The sequence below is a fragment of the Psittacula echo genome, assembly GCF_963264785.1.
Source record: "Psittacula echo genome assembly, chromosome: 1".
Taxonomy (NCBI): Eukaryota; Metazoa; Chordata; class Aves; order Psittaciformes; family Psittacidae; genus Psittacula; species Psittacula echo.
The window spans coordinates 112,004,800-112,017,840 of record NC_137735.1 but is presented as its reverse complement, the minus strand read 5'-3'; the positions used below and the strand labels follow the sequence as shown (position 1 = coordinate 112,017,840).

The window sequence follows — 13,041 nt, the reverse complement described above, 5'->3', positions numbered from 1 at the left end:
CTTTAATAACATTTAGGATATTAATTCACGTTTGTCACATTAAATCTAATACGAAATTAATTTTTCACTATATTTTACCTTTCTTTCATTCATGCAATCATTTTGGCCTTCATATTCACCCTATAGAAAGAAAATGTTTTAATAAATGATGTAAAGACAGATCAAATTCAATAAAAGATTGCTCAGCTGTTCCTATATTTTTGATTTTCCTTTCAGGTCACAACTTGAAATAAGCACTTAAATGTAAGAGATTTCATATTAAAATCACACATTTGGAATATATTATTATTGCCACAGACAATAAACATTGATCTCTCCATAATATTGAGTAATACTATCAGAGAACTTGATTCTTAATAGTATATACATACATCATGAAGTGGGTATGCTGCATCATAAACATTGTTTGCTATTAATGTGCCAATACCTGAAAGAAAATAAATTAACATGGTCAACAGCTAGGCACAGGTAAACAGAAAAAATTATTACAGATTTCATTTAATGACATTACAAAGGGAACTGAGCTTGATTACTGAAACAGTCAAAATCATGCCAAGATGAGCATATACAAACCTGACTACGGAAAAATTGTTTTCAAAGGGTCATTTCCATATAGTGCTTTTTCTTGACTGAATTAGTATTTTACAAAGACTGTTTTGACCACTTTATCTTCTTTATAGCAAAGAGGCATGTGGCTGAGGAGGAAAGCATCTGGGAAGTCCTTCTTGAAGATTGACAATGATTAGAACCATGGATCCCCACTGACACACTCCAAAAAAATTAATAAAAAAACCACTTTTGCAAGGAAATTTGTGATTGAAGAAAAGTTCATTTTCTATTGACTATTTTTAGATCAGGTCTCATTTTCACTGAACCAAGCACTGGGTTTTCTACCTTTCCTCATATCACTACATAAGGCCGTCCTTCTGGGTTTGAAACAACTGTTTGTGGGAGCTAAATCAGTTTATGCTCACCAAGTCAATAGTTAGGCTGAAATCCTGGATGCACAAGGACAGACTGCTGAGTCCTAAAGATTGCAAGCAGGAAGTCTGGTGAAAGGTACAGGAAGATACAAAGACATGGCACTATTCATTGACTGCTTACTTCCAGGGCTTAAACAACTGAATCCCCAAGGAAACTACTACAGCACCTACAGACATACACAAGATCACTATTGGCTCTCACTGCCTACGAATCTTACAGCCATTCTGTCTTCAGTCTCTGCAGGTGAAAACAGTTGTTCCATAAGATGACAATTAAAGCTAAGATTAGTAGTTTATTCCAGATATTCATTGCCCAGTAAAAAGTATTGCATTCGATTTCCAGTAAAAAGTAACTAGCTAGCTTGTCTTTAGGGATGAAAAAAATCCACAGTCAAATTACACAACCATCACTTTGAAATATTTTGGAAAAAACCTTTGGTCAGAGATGCTAGATAGGCATTGCCAACAAGTTTCTTCCTTGGTACAAAGAGAAAAAACTTACCAATACATGCATTAATAGAATTGGGAAATCTTCATGTTTGTATAATGTCTTCTACTGAAAGAATTTCATGTTTGGAAAGTTTACAGTGGTTCAGAGATTTGCTAGAAGAAAATATGCCTTCCTTGTATAATGCCATAGAAGTTGAATTAGATTCAGCCTTACACGTGTGAAAATCAATGAGGAAATGTTTGAAGTGTTGTTATTTTCCTCCTATTTTCCTATGAATCATACGTCTTTGGAAATCAAAGACTGCTATAAGTATTTCCAATATCACTGTCCCACTTCCTCTGCAAAACAATCAATGGGATCTTAAAAAAAATCCAAACAAACAAAAAAAGCTTAAAGACATCTTTTGAACCACTTATGATGAGTAGTTTTAAGTGTTAAGACCAGTGAGATAGAAAACCTAAGCAACATATGAAGAACAGGACTTTTGGGGGAGAATCTCAAAAGACTGAAATAGTTAGTGAATTTATGTCAAACACACATAATCATGTTTTAACTGTGAGATAGAAAGACAACAAGGACAGGAAGGTTGAAATATTTGCTTCATGTCAAATAGAATCTTGAGCTGACCAGAGCTTGAAGTGGATCAGCCTGTATTTTCACTTTAGAGTGTCAAAAAAGCATGAAAAATCACTACTAGTGCTCTAATGATGGCTTTTATTACACTATAAACCAGAACAACGTATTAATATAGAAAAATATTTGAAGAGGCAAAGACAACCCCATTGGTAAAGTGCTTTTTCTATTCCTACTGTGTCCTTGTAGAATGGATTGCTTGTTTCAAGCTTTCTCTCAGCCCAACAGCTTACAAAGTCTTAAGAGTTTCAATGGGTTCAACACAATCTCTCTGGATCCCTTGGGAAAGTGTCAGCTCTGGTGGCTGTCTTTTACATCAACAGGCTTAGTGTCCCTGCTGCACTTCAGGCTTCTTGTTTTATAACCCTACAATACCTTGTCTCTAAAATCCTGCACTCAGAGACATCTACTTGCACAGGCTCCACAGCTCCCAAAGAAAGCATGGTCTTTCTAGTCACAAAAAGGGTTCTCTGGAAATAAAGTAGTATTCCCCTCTACTGCCTCACCAGAGCCTTTGAGAAGATCAAAACATAGAAAAACACAACATAGAAAAACACCAGCTGAATAATGGTTTAGAAATTAAGAATGCCTGACATTTTCTCAACCATCTTTTCAGCTTTTTACTGAATGCTACTCTTTTCAAGTACATTACCCTAGGACATTGTGAGCTGCACATGAGAGGTCAAGCTCACAAAAGGACTTCCAGAAAACATGCCAGACAAGGAGTACTATAATTTCTTTGCCACCAGGGAGATACGTGTCATCCATCACAGTGGATGAAAGAAAAAAGGTAGAGAAGAGAGAATAAGGAGAGTTGCATGTGTTCTGAACCTCAAGAAAACAAAAGCTAGACATATTTCAGGGTTACCCAAAAAGTATCACTCAAAACCTTCAAAACAGTCATAGTCAAGTCATATATTTCACTATGCAGTTCATGGATAAATTTTTTAAGGCAGCAGCGCTAAAAACAACCTGAAAAGGTGTGTTATTATATTGAAATGGCAAGAAAAATCTGCTTCTGGAAGAAATAATAACACATATTGTAGCTGACATCTGAATTGTCAAAAGCAGATCATATAACAATCAAATCAAATTTTATAACAACTCATGAAGTGCAAGTTATGTGCCAGATCCTGCACCTGTAAAAATGAAAAGCAAGCTCCCATTACCATGTCCTATCCCAACCATGGTACAGAAAGTTTGAATTTAGTCTTCAGAAAAATTCAGAAAAACTATTTGTTTCAATCTCTATGTTTTTTTGTGAAAATGTTCCAGCATACTTCTGTGCTCTGCTAGAAGAACAAATATTCTGTGAGTTACCTAAACAATTAATTTCAAAACAACATGTATAATTATCTTTCCTCCTTCTTACCCATGCTGTTTCTTGACTTTGAGGATGTGCGCTTCAAAATTTCACGTACCTGTGCAAAAGAACAGTGATATAACACACAATTCATCTTTTATCATTATTTTCATCATGGCAGTAGCAATAAAACAAAACTTTAAAATAAGAAGCTTCTGTGGAGTTCATTTGTGTATATGTTTAAATCATACATTTCACTCATATAAATGCATGACTTGAGGCTGCTAGATAACACTTGACAACACTATGGCAAGGCTTAATAGTGGATTACTCCCCTAACAGTTGTAGGATAAATCCTGCTTTGTCACATCCTTAAAATACTATGTGAAACATAAGAAATTCAGGTAAAATGAGAATTTTGCACTGAAAAAAAATTACAACAATATCTGACTTTGTAAAAAAAAAATCTAGCTTTCGCAGTTGGAAGTATAACATCAAGACACACATAAAGTGATCCATGAGTGTGCTGTATCTATGAAACACAAGTGTGTATGGATGAAGATAGCATGTTCTTCACGTTGGCATTGCTTATGCAGAAGAAGTTGGCATTGCTTATGCAGAAGTTGGCATTGCTTATGCAGAAAGAAATCTTGCCTCTCCAACCTGCTGGGTCTTAGGAACATGAGACAAGGTTTCTCACCAAAGACTGATGGAGTTAGGAAGTTAGTATAGATTGCAGAGGAGGTCCTTTTATGGAATAAAATTCAATTAAGGATTAGGAAGCAGGGTTTAATAACACATCTGAACAATGGAAAGATGTCAAAAGCAGTGTTCTCTACAGAGCACCTCCTGCTCCTAGACCACTGGGCAGCTTCAGAAGGGTGTTTGTTACATACTTCTGACTGCCTAGTGTTTTGCAGGTACAGAGAAATGCATAAACTGATGAAATTAGCAAAGTATTTACTAATGCTCACTATTAAAGTAAATCCCATTCAGCACCAAAAATTAATGATATGTTACTTTTGTTTACTTACTATTCGGCTGCGGGTAGCATTGTCGAAAAACGTGTCTTTGTCTTTAATGTTATACCTAACACATTGAGAGAGAAAAATAATAAACTTACTTTTTAAAATGTGGTATTAAAACCTAAATATGACATATAAGATTGTGATTTAGAATTTCTTTAGAAACCACAGCAAGTAAGAAAACAGATGTTTAAAAGAAATATAGATGAAATAGTACAGCATAATAGACTGTGCTATTTAAGACCTAGTCATTCAGAGTTCTCCCTGGATTGCAATGATGGTGGGCATAGAAATGCAAAAATAGTAACAAACTAACATAAAATGCCTTTCATGTAAGGAGAGCTTGTATATTGTTTACACAATATGACCTTTTAATCTGTTCCTTATAACACACCCTCTACACTCTAACATTCTAAGGTTAAGTTAGTAGGTTTCAACTAGACTAATGCAGATGTCATTACTTTTTTCCAGGCAACTAACCAGTCAGCATTTTACTTGCTTTCAAGCAACCATTCCATTGGAATCATGCATTCCCTTACATTTTAAAATCATCATATGTGAAATTAGCTTCAGTTTATTCCCCTTAATCAATTTGACTTGTATTCAGTATTAACTAAAATTGTCAGAGAGGACAATAAATGATATGGTGGTTCATTACATTTATTATAAAATTTTATTTATCAGACATAAATATAAGGAGACACTCATGAAGAGAAAAGGAAGATTTAATGTCAAACTGGGCCCAGAATTATTATTCTGAGTGAAAGGCCAGGTGTCAAGAATTTCTTACCTTCGTATTATTAGCCAAGTTTCAATTACCATAATAAATCTACAAAGAGGAAATTTATTATCAGATTTCTACTAGCTCTTTCTTCAGTTCAAGGCAGTAATATTCTTAACCAAATAATCAGGATTTTGGTGGTAAGATTTTTACAGTTTAAGTTAAAAACATAAATATTTTATTTGTTGCACTTCTGTTATCCAGCAGAAGGAACTAAAACACCGGCAGAAAGTCTCTGCAACTTAGATTTCTGCTAATCCGCTGAAACTGAATTCCGTGCTGATGCATGTACATTTACTTTAGATCTATTTGGCATTCAATAAATTTAATTTTATGCAGACATATGCTTTTATCACTTGGAAATATTATCCAGAAATATCTGGCAACTTGGATATTTCCTCAGGATTTCCAGAAATACTCAATAAATTTCTGTATTTTGATTAAAATACTGGTAGAAAAAAATGACAACACTAAAATGATAAGTTACAGCTCTCCTGATTGCTCATCACAATTTAAAATACTCACAAATATAATTTCTCTCTGGAAAATGGGTAAAACAGGTTTTTCATGTTGGTATTTCCTTGTTGTGGGACCTGGGGTTGCAGAGGTTCAGTCAATTTGCACCATATTTCATTAAACTTTTTGAGTATTCCCCCTTCTTCTGTGATTTCATACATCTGAATAAATAAAACATTGTACATTAGCATGTCCAAAAATTCATTTAAAAAAAAAAAGATAGAATTTGCTATACACATTTAAACTTGTAATTAAAATAAGCACCTTCTCTGAACGCATAGTCCCATATAAAAGCAAGCATCTGAATCCATATGGGTTTCAATTCCAAAAAGTTCTTGTCCTTCACAAGCTACTTCCAGAAGAAAACTCATCACCAAATTGTTAATACAAGAAACATTCTTACTAACTAAACTAGGAGCTGAAAAGAGATGACAGAAAGGCAGAGCAATTATTTTGACTTTGTAACTGGGAATAGAGGGATCAGTCAATGCAGGACGGGTGTTTACCCTAACTGGTAAACCCTAACAGGCTAACTGATCAGAAATTTTCTCCTAATTGCCTATAGAATAGTTCATCCTAGGATGAATTTCATCCTAGGATGAATTTGCAGGAAAATTGATATCTTGTTTGTCTGATGGTAGACATATTTCGTTATCTTCTACACACTAAAATAAATTAATCATCCTGCCTGTGCAATCACTAGCAGACACCCACAACTGCTTTGTTTTCTAGCCCTCTAATCCCCTCACCCAGAGTGTCTCAATCATATCATCCCTAACTGCAAGGGCTCTACAGTCAAACTTCTCCCTTACATACACAGTACATTGCCTCCACCTTGCGTCCCCTGCTATTCCTCCTGAAGAACCTACAGTCCTTCATCTCATCACTCCAGTCATGGGACTCATTCCACCAAGTCTCATTAAGACACCATAGCTCTGGGAATGGACCAATGCTTCCAGTTGGTCCTGGTTGTTTCTCATACTCACATTTGAGTTTGGCCGTTCTCACTCCTCAAAAATAACTGTATTTTCACACCCAGAAGTAATCATATTGATAAAATTGCTCAAAGAATACCTCTTCTCAGAATGTATTTGTCCTGAAAGATGAGCTAAGACTGAACATTTAGAAAAAAAAAAAAGTTTTTGCAACCAATTCCTCATGTTTAGAGGATGATGAATACTTTCCACTGGAAATGCTTTGTTTATGGTTTCATTGGGTGTTTGAATAAATAAAAATAGCATCACATAAAATACCTAATGTGTCTTGAAAACAATGTTTTGTCTTTCTGAACAAAAATTGAATTTTCTTTTTAGTGGTTACTCGCTGAATATTTCAGTTTGTATTGCCAAACCCCCCAAATATAAAATTTCAGTTTTTCAAAACAGATTTTTGTTTTCTTCACAGGAAATTCCTTTTTCAACTGTCCTTAACTGCAAAAAAAAAAAAAAAAAAAAAGGAAGACATGAACATAATTTTCCTGTCATGCTTCGTTTCTGGTAGTGTTCTATTTCTGCAGTTCAGATAATAGAAAAATAATGTAGTCAACAAAAGTTGTCAACAATCTTCTCTTTAAAATTGTCATATTGCTTTTAAGTTATAGAAAACAACTTATTATCCTAGGATGGATTTTCAGGAAAATTGAGATTCTTTTTCCTTGATAGTAGACATATTTCAGTTTTGTCTTCCTCTACACACCATAATAAATTTAAAGTACAAACCTAAATGCTGTTTTCATAACTCCCTAATCAATGACTGCATGTTCATTTATTCTTAGAATATTTATCTTACTACTCAATAAATGTCTCCTATAAGGCACCTCATTCAACATGAAATGTGTACAGACCTGATATGTTCACTGAAATCTATTGCTTCAAAGGAGAGGATGCTATAAATAATGTATAGTGATTAAATGAAATAATTGGTCAATATTTTTAGATGTCTTTTACACCAAATGTTTCTGTGTCTTTAGGGTCTTATGATATACAGTGCTTTTTTTTCCCCATTCAGAGGAGAAAATGGAATGTGGAACTGTTTGTGAATGACTAAGGCAGTCATTGGACGCTATCAGCTCCAGGACAGACCTTAGTTCAGAATAGAATGTCAATATTCATCAGTTCAGAATAGAATGTCAATATTCATCAATTAAAATACTGTAAAATTTGCTTCAGTGTCTCTGTAAAAAGCTAGGAGGGGAAAATTCCCAAGAGGGAAGGAGGGAGAAATGAGCAGACACTAAAAATGCACAAAGGAAATGGAGGTGGGGAGGGATAAAACAATGAAGTTGAATATATAGGTCCATTTCTGGAAAGGGCCTAAACATCCATCAATATACCAGAAAGAACAGAGGTACTGTAGCTGTCCAGCACATACCAAAACATGTTCATTTTCAAAGACTGATGAGAAATAACCAGATTTGGGTTTGTGGGTTGTCATTTGGTTTTGTTTTTTTCCCTGTGATGCAAACACAATACAGTAAGAGTATCCAAGACTGGATTAGCTACAGTTCTAACAGTGACAGATTGTAACACCAGGAGATGTGAATAACATTGAAGATGGTGCTGGGCAAACTATGAAGAAAAAAAAACATCAATCCCAAATGAAAACCAAACAACCCCATGGAAGAAAATAAAATTAGCCTGTCCTTAAAGTCTAATGACAATGCCATGAAATAAGTGTTCAGTAATGCAATTGATGAGTATCTCTAGCTGAAACCACAAGGCAGTTCCATTGACTTCAATGGAAGTTCTTAGCCAACATGCTAAATCATTTCAGGGCCATGAATTTTGAGATCTGCTACTCAGAATTTACAATTCTTGCCAGCAACATTGCTGAAAGTAGACTGTAAAGATTGTAAAGACAATGACATTAGGCGAGTCTGAATTCACAAAGTCAGTGGTACGACTGAAACAGACTCTCTTGGCATCCTGAGAGTTTAGTGAAATCTTAATGTAATGACCAGCTAGTATAATATCTCCAATACTGCACCTCACCTTTGAGATAAGTGCCTTGACAAAAATCCAACTAGCTACTGCCTTTTCAGCTTTCAAAGCCCTCCTTAAAACTCACCTCTGTCATCACTCTTCTGAACACAGACTATTAGCCAGCTGCCTCTGAGGCCTTTGAAAACCCCTTGAGAATCTCATCTTAAATATGATTCTGTATACTAAATAATCTCAAAATCATTAATAATGTGAAAGAATAAGCCTGACAATTAATTTGCTTTGATTTAGAATTAAAGTAAGTCCATGGGTTTCTGTACATTTAACTATCAATCTGATCCCCTCTCCTCTAGTCATACAACTAGTTGATAGAAAATAGAATATAATTACCTTTTTAGTGGGCATTTTTATTTTAAGGAGTTCCGCTTCTCGAGTAAGTACTTGCCAGGGTGCATGTATACGGACAAAACTCAATCCTTGGCTCTTATTCTGAAACATTAAATAGTGAAAACAATGTATTTCAGTATTATTGAACAAAATACAGTAAAAAGGTTTCATGATGTCAGCTCCAAGTCATGAAATAGTAGTCAATTACAATGAATAACCAACTGCTGCTACATCTGGGCTTAAAAGTGACCTTTTCTTTAAAAGCTGAATCTTCTAATGCTCTAAAATCAACTAATCTGCTGCCTGAAGTGTAGCTGTGTATGAATCATGAAGACAGAAGTCTACAATTTCAGATTTTGCAGTCACATGAACCAGAAACCCCCCTCTTCCACACTCAGAAATTTTGTAAGTAATCTGACTTCATTAGCAAGTTTCTTCATCTCTGGGTTGACTTTGCTTTAGGCTCCCATTTTCAGTTTTGCCTATGTCCTGGACACTCCATCAGATTAGTAGCTCCTTACAGGGGAACAGGCCCAACATTTAATGCACTAAATACCTGCAGCTGAAGTAACAGCCCTAAGCAAAACATTCAAATTTAACTTCTGCAGAGAGACACAAGTTTAATGTTTATGTAAATAACTGGCTACGCTGTGCAGAGGCAGAAGACTACACAAGAGAGCCTCATACAGCCAATTTGCTGTGATCTGCACTGTTGAGAAGGTTCTGCCTTGGTAGCACATCCGAGCTACACAAAGGCACTCTAAGATCAGAAAGCAGCACCCCTGACAAAACCATGAAAATTAAATGCAGGCATGTTGATACAGAATTTTCCTCAATGCACAGAAATAAATTATATCTGTAAATTATACAGAGGAATGCATACTGTGGAAATTAATGGAATAAAAGTTGGCATGGAGATTAGAAAGAGGATATGGGGACATATTTTGGGAAAGACATGGAAGTGGAGAAGGGGAAACTTTAAAGGCTTCGTTAATGTTAAGATTAATGATCTTTGTGTAGCTGTGTGCATGCTGGGCTATAGTGCTAGGGCATATTGTCACTTTGCCTTTTCCCTCCTATATATGTGTAAGGATCAGGACAGTCCCCTCCCTTCAGGGAAGCATGAACCTCTTTGATTCCCTCCTATATCCTCCCCATATATACTGAAATTTAGAAGTGAGACAAGAAAACTGAAGTGGAGTGTCCAACTTGATGAGAAACATAGCTGGGTTACATGTTGGGCTTAAATACAAAACTCAATTCTCGTCACCTGTGAGCAGCTGCCTAGGTACAAAAGGTTGTACATGTCTAGAGAAACAATGCTAATAAACATAGCTTTATGTCACTATAAATTAATTTCAATCAACCAGCAACATAACTACAAAGCTGGGAACACACACCATACCCATCAAAACTTAGCATCTTCTGCTGGAAATTGACTCCAAGAAAATTATCTTTCCCAAAAGCTTTAAGAAAATTTTTAAACAGAGTCACAGTCTAAGTGTATGTCTAAATATAAAAGACTGTTGTAACACATTTACCCCAGAAAAGCTCTCCTCTCCTATAGCTGTATCATATCACATTGGCATCAGCATTTTAGAAACAGTATTTAAGATTTTCAAAGTGTATACATGTTTACAATTTCATGTAAACACTAAACATGCATATGCTGAATGTTTGATAATGCTTTCTGATTTAAAAATAAAATAGATGGAAATCCTACTATTCTTACTGTAATTATTTTGCTCTTATTTCCCTGATATCTGAAACATGAAGAATACAAAGATCACTACACCACTTTTAGCTAACATTTCTTTAGTGGACCAATGTTATTTTTAGGAGCAGAACGATCTGCAGAATGACTCTTTCATCAGTCCACTGAGGAAGTCAGCTTTAAGAGAAGGAAGGAAAAATTCACTGGGCATGAGCAGATGTTCTGGTAATCATTTGCTGAAAATAGATTAATAACAGATGAGAGTTTAAATTACAGTGGGTTAAGATCGGGAGGCTTCTTCTCAGCTTTCAGCCAAAATCAAGCATTTGTCCTCTGTCTGGGGGACTATATTCCACATTGGCAAGAGAAAGGACACTGATCTAATTGGTTGTTTCCAGCTCAGGCTCATATGACTACACAGATTGCAAATAAAATCAGTCAGATAATTTGAGAGAAAAGACCAGATGAAGAGTATGACCTTTGTATATTTGAACAAAAATATGTTGGAAAGTTGTGCTGTTCATGAAGTGATATCAGATGCACAGAAATCAGAAACTTAAAAATCTTTAAAAGCCCTAAATATCACCCCATGATAGGAAATTGAGATCATTTTAATAAAGACTAATGCAAAGTAAATAGAGAAAACAGGACCGGGTGATTCCTGTTGCATGGTAAACAAAAAGTAAAGAACAATGGACTGCTGAATATTTATCTTGGGATTACTAGAACCATGTTTCCCACATCTTGCTATGTTTTCCTAACATTAAAATTAACCAAAGAAATTTAACAAAAATCATCCATCTCATATTGTATCTCAAGGGATGAACCTAGTTTTCTATTGAGTCACCTAAATAAAAACTTATACCACTACTCCTCTAGTAAGGCTACTTTCCCTACTTTTCAAGACTTCACCTGCAGTGTGGCGTTATCAAATATGTACTCCAGTTCTGGTGAAATCTGAAGACCTTTATTTTGCATCTGGCATCCGTTTTATAGTCCGCTAGGTTCTAAGCAGTAACTTTCCACTCTTTTACTCCCTTATCATCCCGATTTAGCAAAACTACTAAAAGTTACAAATATTCACACTGTTTGATCTATCTTTGAGATGCACATCCTGCTTTATCTTGCAAACTGACTGCTTTGTTTTGCTAACTGATCTTTACCCTTCATTGTTCTCTTTACAGTTCCCAAGGCTTAGGCCTGAGCAGGGCATGAACACCTGGTGTTTTCTTCACCTTTCCCAGGGCTCAAGCTGGACCAGGGTGATAACACCTGGATCCATTTCATTAACTATTTCTATCCATCACCCACATTGCCGTAGTTCTAATTGTATCTTTGCATGCCCTTTTTGTCATTATCGTTATGATGGTTGGTGAAGATCTGTTCAACTAACCCAGGGTGCTTATTGTATTGCAAACATTACCAAAATTAGAACTTGCTTTTTCATGGCCAGAGTGGATTTATAACTGCCTATTGGAGACATCCACTAAATGGTGTCATTTGGTTAATCATTTGAAATAATTAAGGTACATGTGTTTGTAAATACAGTTTAATATCTGTTCTAATGAAATGCTGTCAGTCTTCTATTTTGAATACTCACAATCACCATTACTTGTTCATTGTACATTAGATGTATTACTAAAGCTAACATGTTGTGTCAGCTAACATTATTTTTGTCTGACCATTCACTTGTTATTTAATAAAGCCATCCTTAATCAAGTCTTTTTTCACTTAGACGTGATGCCCCACAGGACTTTATTCTTGGCCATGCATTGTTCTACGTCTATATCATTGCACTCCCAGACTATATTACTCAAATGACTAAGTATTGCTATGCAGATGACAAACAAACAGATACAGGTTGGGCAGAGAAGAGATTTAGAGCAGCCCTGCGGAGAAGGACTTGGGGGTGTTGGTTGATGAGAAAATGAACGTGAGCCAGCAGCGTGCGCTCGCAGCCCAGAAAGCCAACCGTACCCTGGGCTGCATCAAAAGGAGCGTGACCAGCAGGTCAAAGGAGGTGATCCTGCCCCTCTACTCTGCTCTCGTGAGACCTCACTTGGAGTATTGTGTGCAGTTCTGGTGTCCTCAACATAAAAAGGACATGGAACTGTTGGAACAAGTCCAGAGGAAGGCCATGAGGATGATCAGGGGACTGGAGCACCTCCTGTATGAAGAGAGGCTGAGGAAGTTGGGGCTGTTCAGCCTGGAGAAGAGAAGACTGCGTGGAGACCTCATAGCAACCTTCCAGTATCTGAAGGGAGCTTATAAGGATGCTGGGATGGACTATTCATTAGGAACTGTAGTGA

At 36.0% G+C, this 13,041-nt stretch overlaps 1 protein-coding gene across 1 annotated transcript in view; it reads right to left on the bottom strand.

Annotated features, from left to right (window-relative positions):
• The window catches only part of ANO2 (anoctamin 2), a gene marked incomplete at its 3' end in the record, with an annotated part of 168,195 nt that overhangs the window by 132,844 nt on the left and 22,310 nt on the right, over nt 1–13,041 (bottom strand). The window contains exons 2-7 of the mRNA XM_080619311.1: nt 9,022–9,120; nt 5,702–5,853; nt 4,405–4,459; nt 3,440–3,488; nt 372–427; nt 79–120 (exon numbers count right to left, since the gene is read on the bottom strand). Coding sequence (XP_080475437.1) covers nt 79–120; nt 372–427; nt 3,440–3,488; nt 4,405–4,459; nt 5,702–5,853; nt 9,022–9,120 — 453 coding nt within the window. The remainder of the gene's footprint in view (nt 1–78; nt 121–371; nt 428–3,439; nt 3,489–4,404; nt 4,460–5,701; nt 5,854–9,021; nt 9,121–13,041) is intronic.